At 41.1% G+C, this 13,260-nt stretch overlaps 1 protein-coding gene across 3 annotated transcripts in view; it reads left to right on the top strand.

The window, feature by feature from the left end:
- Positions 1–5,495: 5,495 nt before the first annotated feature.
- The window catches only part of WASHC4 (WASH complex subunit 4), a 43,005-nt gene continuing 35,240 nt past the window's right edge, over positions 5,496–13,260 (top strand). For all 3 annotated transcript variants that reach the window (XM_065653466.1, XM_065653396.1, XM_065653324.1), the window contains exons 1-5: positions 5,496–5,610; positions 9,584–9,723; positions 10,775–10,828; positions 10,939–11,004; positions 11,171–11,216. In XM_065653466.1, the coding sequence (XP_065509538.1) occupies positions 5,550–5,610; positions 9,584–9,723; positions 10,775–10,828; positions 10,939–11,004; positions 11,171–11,216 (367 nt within the window). In that variant the 5' untranslated portion in view covers positions 5,496–5,549. The remainder of the gene's footprint in view (positions 5,611–9,583; positions 9,724–10,774; positions 10,829–10,938; positions 11,005–11,170; positions 11,217–13,260) is intronic.

The raw sequence follows: 13,260 nt of genomic DNA, 5'->3' as shown, positions 1-13,260 counted from the left end.
TCCTTGTTTCTTAAAGCCAAAGTTTAGATTTAAAAAAACCCCTGCAGCTCTCGACAGTAAGCTTTCCAGCATGGGCTTCCCCCTTTCTGTTCCCTAATTTTCCAGAGATGTATGTCAGCAAGTTGCAAAAACAGATAGGGGCATAGGCATATAATACAAAAACCACTCAGAAGCTAAACATGCTTGTTCGATAGCATGCTCACAAAGCAAAATGTGTCTGTATGTGCAGAAATGTCCAGAACAAATGTAAAATCTAATCTAGTTTAACATTATGAATCCTTGTTGATTTCTGTAAAGCAGAAGTCACACGGTGTCTTGAAGATATCACCCAGGCTTGGTAAGATGATTAGGGAAGGCTGTGTTCCACAGCATGCCGAGTACGTGCACACACTGACGTGCTTGGGAAACTGCTCGGAATCTTCCAGGATTTGCTTTCTTTTGAAAATCATGCCCTGGGATTCACTAATCAACTAAATTTTTTCATCGAAAATCAGCCTTGATGGGGCTTTTCATGATGAATTAAGATTTGTTCATAGTTCAGGCTCAAATTCCCCAGGAGTACTTTAGAGTTCACCCAGTTTTAAAGATTGAGTAATTAAAAAAAAAAAAAAAAAGTCTTTGTACTTGTTATTCTCTAACTATACTAATTGCATGACAAGTTTCAACTCAAATTTTATACAACAGAAACTTTTAATGTTTTTCCACTTGATGAAGTAAGATTTAATGGGAAAGTTATTTCTCATTTTCTCTCTGTAACATTTATATTTCAGACTTGCTTTTCTTATTTTTTTTTCGCTGACTCTTCATTTCAGACCAGATACACACATGATAGTAAGGCTTTCACAACCTACTGAACTGGATTTTCTGCCATCTAGACAACCATTTAAAACCTTATGTTTGACATTTCTTTTTTCCAGAGGAACCAAAAGGAGGCATATGTTTGACGAGGAAAGGGAATTACTTTACCAGTTTGACCAGTAGAAAGAATTATCATATGTAGATGCTTTACTCATGTGCATAAATGGAAGTCTCTCAAATTCCATACAATAGAACAGAAACTACATCTGCAAAAGTTGGCATTATCTTTGTGGAACAGAGTTGCAAAGAGGAAATCTCAGATAGTAAATCCTTTCTGGGAATCCTGCCACAAAATCTTTGAACAAGAACTTTATTTTATTTAAAATACTCAGAGAGCTGAGCATTAAATGTTCCACAGACAAGGAATTTATAGCACAGTTGGCCTTCTGCAGATCCAGCAAGCCAAATTCTTTCTCCCATAAGTAATTATAATTCTTTCAATCTTGGTGGAGCTTTGCCTGTGTACACAAGATGCTATTTTTGCGCTAGATGCTATCCACCATTTTTTTCTATAAAATAGTTCCTGTTTGAATGTTACGTTAAAGTTTTCACTAAGATTTCAAACATCATACAAATACTGTTTAAAAATAGCAGGTAACTGTATTGTCCAATGTTGAATGATATTTCCAAGTGGGATAATTCAAAGGAAAAAAGATCTTTAATAACTCATGGAATCAAACCCCTGCTGATTTATGAACCCATAGATACCTAGCCACTTCATAAATGAAGCAGTCATAGTACCATATTAATTCTACTGCATTTTGGACTTCATTCTCTCACCTACCCTTTTTAGTACTCAAGTGTAACAGGCCATTTCAGCTGGAACATATTTATTTCACATTTTGTTCAGTTCATGTGGAAGTCCAATAAGAAATTTTACTTCGATTATCATTTTGGTCTGGTCAAAATAAATTCTTGTTTTCTCAACTATGCCTGTGTTGAGTAATACTCAGTTTACCAAAAATCGCTGCATTAAGCAAAGTCTAAAGACTTTTCTGACTACTGTATTATCTGAAGATACTAACAGATATTTGAGCCGTCTTAGTAACTTCCTACGAGCTTGTACCAAATAAAAGCTTCCTGGTACAAATGGAAGACATGAGTGTCACCTGACTTTCAGAAATTATGCTTATAAAATGTCAATAATTTCATATGAGCAAACATCATCAAGCCATTAACTGACAATGAACTTACCAATCAAAGCTGAGCTAGACTTGCTGTCACTGAAACAGTCATCTTCAAGATAAAAGTCTAAATCAGAGTTTCAGGGGAAACAAATTCTAGCAGCATCTAGAATTGACCTAAATAACTTGAGTGTAAGCAGCAAAGCACTGCCACCTAGTGAGCCAAAGGAAAACCCAGTAGTAAGTCATTTAATTTAACCATGAACGGCAGCATAAAATGTAACTGTTGTAATTACTTGCCTAATCGTGATTTTTTCAGCTACAGAGCCTCCTGCTCCTTTTTTTTTTTTTTAAAAAAAAAAAACCCGCACCATTTCAATACATTTTAAAAAAATATTTTTCTTATTCCATATTCAAAATAAAGGTTGCATCAGCTTATGGTGTGGGGATCACAGTGCACTCTTTGGTGTGGCCACTGCATAGACCAACTGGTTGGGTTACCTTGCACTCAGTTTTGATGATCTCAGAACCTTGCAATACCAACCTGAAAGTATTTTACTCTTTACAAATTCAGTTCAGATGTGGGGAAGGAAGGGCCCTACCGAGTGCCAGTTCTTCAAGTTTCTCTTTTATACTATCCTGCAGAATTCAAGGACACGTGTTTGTGAGACAGATAACAAAAAGCCCAGTGACTACTTTTTAAGCCATCTGAAAGCTTCTGTTTATGTGCAGTTTTCCATAGCCGAAAGAAACTATATTTATTTCAAAGAAAGCATTTGTGGTTTGTAGAGAAAAGTTTTCTATTGTTTTGTTTTTCAAAACTGGAAGACATACCTTGGCTTTGAATATATGTATAGCAACTCTATTGAGTTCAATGAAAGCTGCATCTGCATGGCTGTAGACAGAATGCGATCCTTAAATTCCACCACAAATTGTGGTTTCATTTTGTGTGATATTTATACACTCCCTAGAGATACTTCTGCTCACTACCAGCTCTCAACTTCCTGCACAATTAAACTTCCAGGGACTTAAACCCCCCAATATAAACATCTTAAGTTTCAAACAAGCCTGTTGTCCTGGGTTCAGCTGGGGTAGAGTTAATTTTCACGGGAAGCTGTGAGGGGACATAGCCAGTACAGCTGACCCAAACCAACCAAAGGGATATTCCATACCATATGACAGTCATGTTCAGTACATGAACTGGAGGAGCTGGCTGGGAGGAGGGTGGTGTTGCTGCTTGGGAGCATGTTGGGCACTGGTTTTCAGGTGGCAAGTGATTGCATTGTGTATCTCTTCCTTTGTTGTCTTGTTAAACTGTTTTATCCCAACCCATGAGTTTTACTGGGTTTTTTTGCTGATTCTCCTCCCCAACCCACCATGGGGGGAGAGAGAGGAGTGAGCAAGCAGCTGTGTGATAATTAGTTGCTGGCTGGGCCTAAAGCACAACACCACTGAGTGGTGTTTTTACATTCTGCATGGTGTATTTACATTATGGTTATTTTAACATTTACCAAAGCAGAGTTCTCTCTCTTAAAAAAAAAAAAAAAAAAAAAAAAAGGAAGAAGAAAAAAAAAAGTTATTCCAAACATTGTTTATGCAATTTAATACAAAACTAAATTTGACCTCTTCTTTCCCAGACCCAGGTTAGCCTCTTTGAGTGCTCTCTGAATAGGTAAAAACTCATCAATGATAAACCTGCCAGCCATATCTTTCATCCCTAGGAACTTTAAAAATCAGTATCTTCCAAAGGATGGATTCCTTTTAATCAGAAAACAATTATAGTAGGTGCTATTTTCAGACCTGTGGCGTTACAGAGTTAGCTTTTACGGATGATCCTGCACTTACTGATACATCTCTCATTGGAGCTGCTATTTTTGTTGCTCTTTCCCCACTGAAATTGCTGATGATCCTGGTGACACTGCTTTGGAAGCCACTTCCTTTTCTGCTGATGCTACGGATTCTGCTAAGGTAATGTAATTGCTGTGGTCACTGTTAAAGATCCTGAACGGTTATTTCTCATGCTATCCAAAGTACTTCTATTTTTATTCTCTGATATTACACCCACCAGAGCCCTGGAAAAAAAAAAAGTGACTGACAACATGCAGGTAAGCACCTCATGGCTCTGTGTGACAAGTGACAGTGAGATGATTAGATGGCACTATTGCAGCAGTCACACATCCGTCTCACACCCTGTGCAGCTGCCTCTGAGCTCCAGACCCTCCCTCAGAGCTGGAATAGTTCCACTGCTTCCTTCCTCCAGCATCAGCAAAGGGAAAAGCTGAGGAGGGAAACACGATGGGACGTATTAATATCACACTATTGAATTTACCCAGCAGAGTTTTCCCTCTTCTCAGCAATGTGACAGAGGTGTGGGATTGGTGTGAGAGAGACTCCAGCTGGGGCCCTGTACACCAGGGGAAAAGCAGAGAAGCTCCCAAAGCCCCTGTACCTCAGGGGTCAGACCGGCAGCTCACAGATGCAGGGGAGGCAGAGAAAAGGGGGGAGAGAGGACTCCCCTGCCTCACCGCACCTCTGAGATGCTGCTGCCTGCTCTGCAATAGCTGGAACTGCCTCAGACATGGCAGAAAACAAAGCAGCTGAAGTTTTAGATAAGCTTGACACCGCAAGGATACCTCAATCTCTTTTCTGCCTTGGTTATCTCAGTTGATATCTAGTGCCTTAATCCATCACCATTTCACAGCAAAACACGAAATTCGTATCTATTATTCTTTGATGGATGCTACACCTCTTCTTATGCAGCAAGGGCAAAGATATTTGCTAGCTAAGCTAAGACCAAAGGCAACCTTTGACATTCCGGAGGTAGCAGTTGGAAGTAGCAACATCTTGTGACAGGACAAGGGGTAATGATTTTAAACTGAAGGAGGGGAGATTCAGGCTAGACATGGGAAGAAATTTTTTATGCTGAGGGTGGTGAAACACTGGCCCAGGTTGCCCAGAGAGGTGGTCGATGCCCCATCCCTGGAGACATCCCAGGCTGGGCTGGACGGGACTCTGGGCAACCTGATGTGGTTGAAGATGTCCCTGCTCATTGCAGGGGGTTGGACTAGATGAGCTTTGAAGGTCCCTTCCAACTCAAACTATTCTATGATTCTAACCCCGGCAGCGGGCGGTGCCGCCGGGCTCTCCTCCTGCACCCTGGGGCCGAAGCACACTGCCTGCCTCGCCCCCCGCTCTCCCTCTGCTTCACTCCCCGTGGCCTTCGCCGTGGGGCAGGCGCTCGGCGGCACCGACCCCCGAGCACCGGCCCGCCAAGCCGTGAGGGAGCCAACGGCCGGGGCCCGCGCAGGGCAGGGGGCGGGGCGTCCGGCATGGCCTCGGGGGCCCCTGCGGCGGGAAGGTGTAGGGGGGCAGTGGTGTGCAAGCGCCGTCCTCGCGGGGGCGCTGCCGCCCGCCCCGCCCCGCCCCGCCCCGCCCCGCCCCGCCCGCTCCCGGCGTCCAAGCGCCCCCCGCCGCCTCCATTTCCCAGAGTGCGGCGCGGGGAGCGGGGCAGGAAGTCTCGTGCGCCTGAGTCAGGGGCGGCGGGGGCGGCGCTGCCGGGCGCGGGCCATGGCGCTGGAGACCCTCTCCCCGGACTGGGAGTTCGGCCGCCTGGACGACGGCTCGCAGAGTGAGCGCGCGCTGGAGGGCGGGGCGGGGCGGGAGGGGCCAGCGCGAGGCCAGCGGGGCCGCGGCGGTAACCGCCACAGGGTGGGGGGCGGCGCGGGCTGAGGGAACCCCGGACCCCTCCCGGACCCCTCCCGGACCCCTCCCGGACCCGGAGCCTTCGTGGCCCCGCTCGGCGCTGCACCCCGGCTGGGAGCGGCAGGGAGGAAGGTGGAGAGGAGGAAGCGGTCGTGGGAGCTGAGCCAGGTCGCCCTCCCCAGCTTCCCTGACAGCCCCTGCCCTGTGAGGGGAGCCGGGCGCTCGCCGCGCCCCTTCGCCGGTCAGGCCTGCGGGGCGGCCTGTCGCGGTGACCTTTTTTCCTCCCACCACCTTCTCCGTAGTTACCGGAGGTTGTCTGGGTTGGGACAGTGGCTATTCCAGCCCTTCAGCCTTTACTCCCCCTCAGGGAATCATCCCCAGTGCCCCGGCGTGGCAGGGAGGGCACCGGCCGGCTTGCGGGACTTTGTGTTCTCGCACGGACTGGGCAGCAGGAAGCGATGCCTGCCGCGGGGATGGTGTTTCTGTCCTTCCCGATCGTTTCTTGTGGCTCACAGTTTTTTGGCAGTTACTTCGTCGGTTCGCCAGGGAAGTCATATCGATGTAAGTTAGTTGTATGCAGCTTCCGTTGGTGAAGGCTTTCTGGCATGGAGTTAGGCGGCCACTTGCAGTTTCACCTTTTAAAAAAAAAAAAAAAAAAAAAGGACCTTGTGATGCTTAAGTCTTTGATAGTGGCTTTGCGTGGTTATCAAAATCCACGTTTTTCCTCAGCCTGTGGAGGTGACCTACTTTCTAAGCAGGGAACATACGTGGTTGTCACACTGTAATAAACACTGGAAATCGAACTGTGCCAAATTAATTACACCAGGTGTTGCTGTGAAAATATGTCAGTCATGGACCAACTGTTTTACGTATCATGTTATCCCAAGGGATGATACTGTTTGTGCCATATCGATTTAGTCTAGATTTCAGTGGAAACTGAAGCTGTCCTCAGCTGAGGTTTTCACTAGTTCTCTAGCTGTGGAATGGAAAAGGCAGCTTTTACTCAAAATGTCACATCTCCACTAGTTTGACCGTGACATCAAGTGCAGCTACGAGAACTTTATGTGACATAATATGCTCTATTACCACCATCTTGATGGTGAGCAAAGAGGCTGATCTTCCTTTGAGAACAGCATGCAATGTTCTTCTAGGGAATGCTAAAGAAAAATCCTGTGACTTGAAGAATTCTTGTTGTTGTTGTTGTCTACTTTCACTTTATACCTATGTTGCTAGCCTTTAGCATTTATAACGTTCTCAACTGAGGAGACAAGATACTAAGTCAGTCCAGTTTGTTTCATGTCTATCTTAGATATTTACAGACATAGCAGTTGCAAATCCTGCTGTGGCAATAAGTCTGCTGAATATTGATATTGCTGGTTTTATGGAAGAGGATAAGATGAAGATAGAGGATCTATACTGCTGAGTAGATGTGTTGCAATGTTCCAATTGTAATGCTTTCATTTTATCATCTGAGGAGAAACTAAATCAAACTTTATTGTAAACAAATTATACCTTATGAAGTATATCTACTGCTTAGAAGAAGAAGAAATCTGCTCTCTGTGATTTCTTTTTCTCCTTGTAAGCCAGTTTATGCTGGAAAAGTTTTCTGCATCTTAGAAAGTTCACCCCATCCCCATGTCATTTTTTATCAGTTCAGCCTTGTGTATCTAGCTGAAAGCTAGCTGATAGCTTTCACTCTCTTGTCTCTCTAAAATGTATCTTATTTTATATACCGTCAGTACAAGGTGGCAAATTGATAGCTATCAATACTTAGGTATTTGGAGAGATTTAATATCCATTAGGTTAAGCTGCAGCATTGTTCAAATCCATCTTTTGGCTGCTGGAAAAGTGACACTTTGTGTCTCTCTGTCAAAGCGCTGTTGTGAGATTTTGTTTGAGAAATGCTGCCTATTTCATAGGGAATTGATTTGAACAGCAGTGCCAGTTTCCTACTCTTGTATGACTTGGAAGCTTTTTCTGTTCTTCCTATAGAGCCTCAATATCTCTGTCAGTGTCTCTGCTCTTAGTTTGTCTTTTGTTCAAGGGAGAAGGCGGGCTTGGAGGAATACCGCAGCATGCCTCTATAATAATGTCTCATACTCCAGACTTTCTCGCAGCAAAGTACTGAAGCTGACACGATGGCTGGTTCAACTCCATTCTGCATCCATCAGTATTTCACTGGTTTTCTGCAGCAGAGTTTCCAAAAGATGCACTGGAAGGAACCTGAAAGATGAGATGAATTTGATGCAATAGAATAATCTGATGATACAACTCAAGGGTGGCACATCAATGTCTGGAGTGCATACTGCTGATGGAGAGGTTTTTTTTGTTCCCTTGCTTCTTATCCATTTACATAAAATTGGGTCTCCTTATTTTGACAGTGCCTGTGCACTGTGTAGGCTGCACGTACATGTAGAAGCCAATGGCACTAATGCAGAACTTACCATGGGAGGTTTTGCCGTGCTCCTTGGGTAGGCTATGCACTCCATATGCCCTTATGGTTGGCATTGCTGCTGGCTTCAAAGTAGTAGCTTAGAATTAGTTCAGGACTTCACTGTTGTCATTTCTCCATCTCAGTCTCAACTTCCCTGTGCATAGTCCTCCTCATCTTTTCCTTATTAATTTGTTCTTATTTATTCCTCCCCTTATGCCTAGTGCAGTGTCTCAGTCAAATGTTTTCTTTCTCCAAAAAATGTGTAAGTGCTAATGGATTCAGCGCTGCTCTTCCACTGAAGTAGCCATCAACTACCATTTGGCTCAGTTATTGGCAACATGAGTAAGAGGTTAAACATGTAGAATAAAAAAATGTGTTTTAACTTTCTAGAGCAGCCTACTTGCTGAAATGTGCAAAGAGCACATACAAAGACACATAAAGGTTGCCTTCTTGTTTAGGAAAAGTTCAATCGTTCAGCTGCTTACATTCTCTAACTTGTTTAGATAATCCTCTTTTCAACAAATAGCAGAAGATCACAAGCTGTTAGATTTGTTATCTGATTATGGGGAAGACACTTTAGTCTGCCATGAAGAAGAATTTTGCTTCCTTACTGAGCATAGAAGCCTTGAGCTGTAGTCATACACTCCATAGTTCAGATCATGCAACTAAGTCAGTAATTGCATGTAATTGAGGGAGCGGGGAAAGTGTCTCCATGTGGGAAGAAAAAAAGATCAGGGTAGAGTGAATGACACTTTTGTGGGCCAATTGTCTTTAGGCTTACTTTGCTAATGAGTGCCACTGTTCTTGATATTTGACCAGCTCAGTGTTACTTTTGAACATAATAACCTAGTCGTACCTAGCAGTAACAGGACAGCTGTGCAATTCAGTGTCCAGGTGCTAAGCAGAAGAAAAGTTCTGCTTGAAGATGGTGAATTTATAAGTGGGGGGAATGATTAAAAGCCATAAACTTACTGTGTAATTCCCAAATAACTTACTGAGAGGTAGCAGGGAGAGAGTAGAAGGAGGATAGCTATTAATACAACTGCAACTCAGGCTGAAATTATTAGACCCATTGCCTCAAATTTCTAATATAATTGCAAATGTACTGTTTCAGCTGATGGGTAGAATCATCTGCCATGTTATGATTTCTACAGTCATTTCTTTGCTTAGCATCTTGATGTGATTGTTAGATTTGTTAAGATGTTAGTTTGAAAATATATGTCATTTTAAAATAGAATTTTCTGCAAACTTCTTAGGTGTTTGATATTCTTCAAGTAGCATTTGGATTTCTTTTAAAGTGACTGAGTATTAAAGATGTGGTTGTACTAACAAAAAATGCTGCAGCAAAATGAGATCTACAGTACTACAGGCTAAATAGCAACAGATAAAATATTGTTTATAAAATTTTTGATATTACAGTTTACCAAACAGTCTATATAACTCTACAAATGTTATCAATTCTCAGAAATTCATGCTGAAGTGCAGTTGAAGAATTATGGAAAATTTCTTGAGGAATATACGTCTCAGCTGAAGAGAATTGAAGATGCTTTGGATGACTCTGTTGGAGATGTTTGGGACTTCAGTCTTGATCCCATTGCATTAAAGGTCTTCATATATTTAATATGAATTGCAACTGTTATTTTCCTATTTCCTCCTTCCCTTCAAAACCTGAGAAGTAAAAGCTTGCTGCATTTGTGCTCTTAAAATATTGACTTCTGTGTTTGAGAAACCTATCCCATACTAATTTAATTATCAAATAATTAATAAATTGGTGTATATTATAAGAGAATATGTTTTCATATTATTATTTTCTAGTGTTTTGGATACTAGTGAAAGTTAAATGAATTTATAGTTCTTCATGTGTTGGGGAGGCTAATTCCAGCAAACTTCTTTCCTGTGCGTGTTGATGTTTTTTATCTGGCTGTTGGGGTTCCAGAGGATTTTGCTAATAGTTGTATAACTGCAGAGTAAACTGTGTGTGTACTTACAGTTGTGTTTTGACTTAATGGCCTTCGTACAGTATCTTTTCCTGAGGTGGTTATTGCTTTGGCCGTAAGTTCTCTATCCTCTCTGGAGCATTAAATTTTTTTTCTCTTCTCTGAATTTGCAAACTCGTCTGTGCTGAGGATGCACTCTCAAGTAATCATCTGTCTGAATAATTTGAATAAATTATGTATAGGGCCTGCACAGTGCTGGATGTGTATGAACTAGTGAATATCATGGCTGACTTCAGTACCAAATGTCAGTGCTTGCATACAGATATACACTACACATCCTGTTTCCTGCATTTGGGATTCTTAATCCATGTTCTAGGTTTCCCAAGCGTTTTTTTTCGACATACACCAGAATGACCATGCTTTTGCTTTCCAAGTTTTGTAAGTAAATTCTGGTAAATGCTATACAGTATAGCTAGTTACTTGCCTTTCAGCATAGAGTGAAAGGAAAGTTAATTGCATGTAAGAGTGAAAAGCGAAGGTTTCCTGCAGGGTAGGTTGCCAATAATGTGCAATTATTGCTCTCTTATTACTGACCTTGTTTGAGATTAAACTGAAAAAAAATTACTTACCTAGTTGAATAAATGTATTTTTGACCAGTATTTTCTAAAGTTGTTTGTTCATTCTTTTTGTGGTTTTTGTTTGTTTATTTTTAATTTTAGCTTTTGCCATATGAACAGTCCTCCCTACTGGAGCTCATAAAAACAGAAAACAAGGTAAATGCTTTATGCTTAAAAGAAAAAAAAAAAAAAGTTATTCTAGCTAAAACTAAGCTCTCTAAACGTGAATCTTTTTGTAATGTCTGTTTTTTCTCCTTTGAGTCTAGGTTCTAAATAAAGTAATAACTGTGTATGCTGCCCTTTGCTGTGAAATAAAGAAATTAAAATATGAGGTAAATTAATCTGCCTTTTATTACTGTGTATAAAAATGCTTGCAGATTGTCAAGCTGATATATAAATTATTCTTTAGCAGTAAAGAAACAAGATATGTCTAAATTTTTATAGCATGATTACATATATCCTATTTATTAAAAAACAAATTTCTGCTTTTGTTGTTAGGCGGAAACTAAATTTTATAATGGCCTCTTGTTTTATGGAGAAGGAGGTAAGTAGCTCTCTTTATTGTAAAAGTTCGTAGTTTTACGTTATTGCTTCAGGTTATGTTAAATGCTACAGTAAGTGTAATTTTGTAATATGGGTACATGCTTTCTCTGTATCTTTGACTGACAAACACCAAATAATGGACTTTGAGGTTATAGGGATATATGTTAGCATCTTGTAACTGTCTTGAGTTAGCTTAAGATAACAATAAGATTTATCTGTTACATCAACAGGAAGTTTTGTTGCAGCCTTATTAACATGAAAAGTGGGGAGTATGGGCTGCTGAAGTTGTGTTTAATGTATAACATGTTAAAAACCTGAGCTTATATTGCAGCAGCTGTTTTTCAAAGTATAGCACTGAAAACTTGTTTTTCACAGATAAACACACCCTAAACCAACTTATTTCCAACTGGGACTAGATTTTACATGGGTTGTAGTGAAACAATGAATCTGTAATTTGATTGTAAGAAAACAATGAAACCATTAATAAATAACTTGGACCAAGTCCTGCCTAGTTCAGTGATGCAATCATAGTTGTTCCAAGAGAAGCTGCAGTGTGTTAATGTCATCTGCCCTTCAAGTGCAGGTAGTAATACTCATACTACTGTTTATAACACAGGGGCACAAGTGCTTGTGAGTCAATTCAGTTGACAAATCATGAGACCCTGCTTTAGGTGAAAGCTGCTTTTTGTCTTGGAATTAAACTAGTAGCTCCTCCGAAGGGTTGCTCTTAAGCTTCTGTGTTAACAGATGATAGTCTGGGAATAAACACAGATCTTGCTCCTGAGGACTGAATATATTAAGGAGTTGATTTAGAGACATGTCACCTAACTTTGTTTTCTACTTCAGAAATTTGAGAGAAAAGGAAGGCCCTCTCATAGTAGTCTTGTAAAAGGGCTTTTTTACAGCTTTTCAGGAGCCTTGCCTGTGACAGAAGTATTGGGGACTGTGAAATCTTTGAGATAGTGCTATATAAGATGACTGTTGTGGTTCAGTTAAGGAACATGAAAATGTGTTTTCTGTTGTCCTTTTTTTTTTCTTAGCAGATTCTCACTTCCTATCAGACATGGTTTTAAATATCTTAAAATAAAGTGCTATGCTGCCCAAATGGATATTAGAGGATCCCTCAAAACTTCTTCCGTATCTCTAGCACAAAAAAGTCAGACTGTTGCAGATTAACATCAGCAGTTTGTTCTTGATAGATGCTCTGCAGGAAATGCTTGAGATGCTTGAGAAAATTGCATGAACTGGGGTCAGCCTTCTGTGGGTTAGGTAGGGATGCAGAAATTATGTTCTCCACTTCCATATCCCTCCTTGTAGTAACTGCTTTGATAACAGAAAGCTTGTTCAGTTAGAACACCTGACAAAGTTACTGGCTCAAGGATAGTTGAAATTTAAACAAATACTGTGTTGGCCTTTTCCTTCTGTATAAAGAAACTTTTTTTTTTTTTTCCCCATCTTGACTAGCCCCAGCCACTCCAAGGACAAGAGTCTTTAATTAGTTGTATAGGGCTTTTTTGGGACATGCACTGAACAGAGTAAAGGTTCCACAAAATGTTTAAAGGGGAAGCATACAATATTTAGAATCTTGTCCCAGAGCTCCATCTTACAGAAGTATGGAGACTATAGTAGTCTCTGGTGACTGTTGTAAAACAACATATTTTAAGAAGCGACAAGACCTGCATTTTTTACGCAGGTAAACTTGCAGTTGTAAGCCTTTTTTGCTCAGAGTGGCCCAATAGAAAAATGTGAAGTCTAGAGCATGAATCTGTTATCCCATTAAAAAGACTGTATTTTGTCAGGTAGAGTTAAAATCGCTCCAGCTGACTGAAACTATTTGGCATTGGTGATGTAATGACTTTATTTTGTAATGTCCTTTCTCATACAGATAATACTTTGAAGCTATGGCAATGAGCTGGTTCTTTCGTACAGGATATGTAGGAGAAAGCAAGTCAATTTCTTGAGGCAATTGTGTGCCACACAGCTTTTTCTTCTGGTTAATTATGTAGTATATTCTTTCAGTACATAACTACCAGTGGATGTTCCTT

The sequence above is a fragment of the Caloenas nicobarica genome, chromosome 1 (assembly GCF_036013445.1).
Source record: "Caloenas nicobarica isolate bCalNic1 chromosome 1, bCalNic1.hap1, whole genome shotgun sequence".
Taxonomy (NCBI): Eukaryota; Metazoa; Chordata; class Aves; order Columbiformes; family Columbidae; genus Caloenas; species Caloenas nicobarica.
The sequence above is the reverse complement of the archived record's forward strand: the minus strand, read 5'-3'. Positions and strand labels throughout refer to the sequence as shown.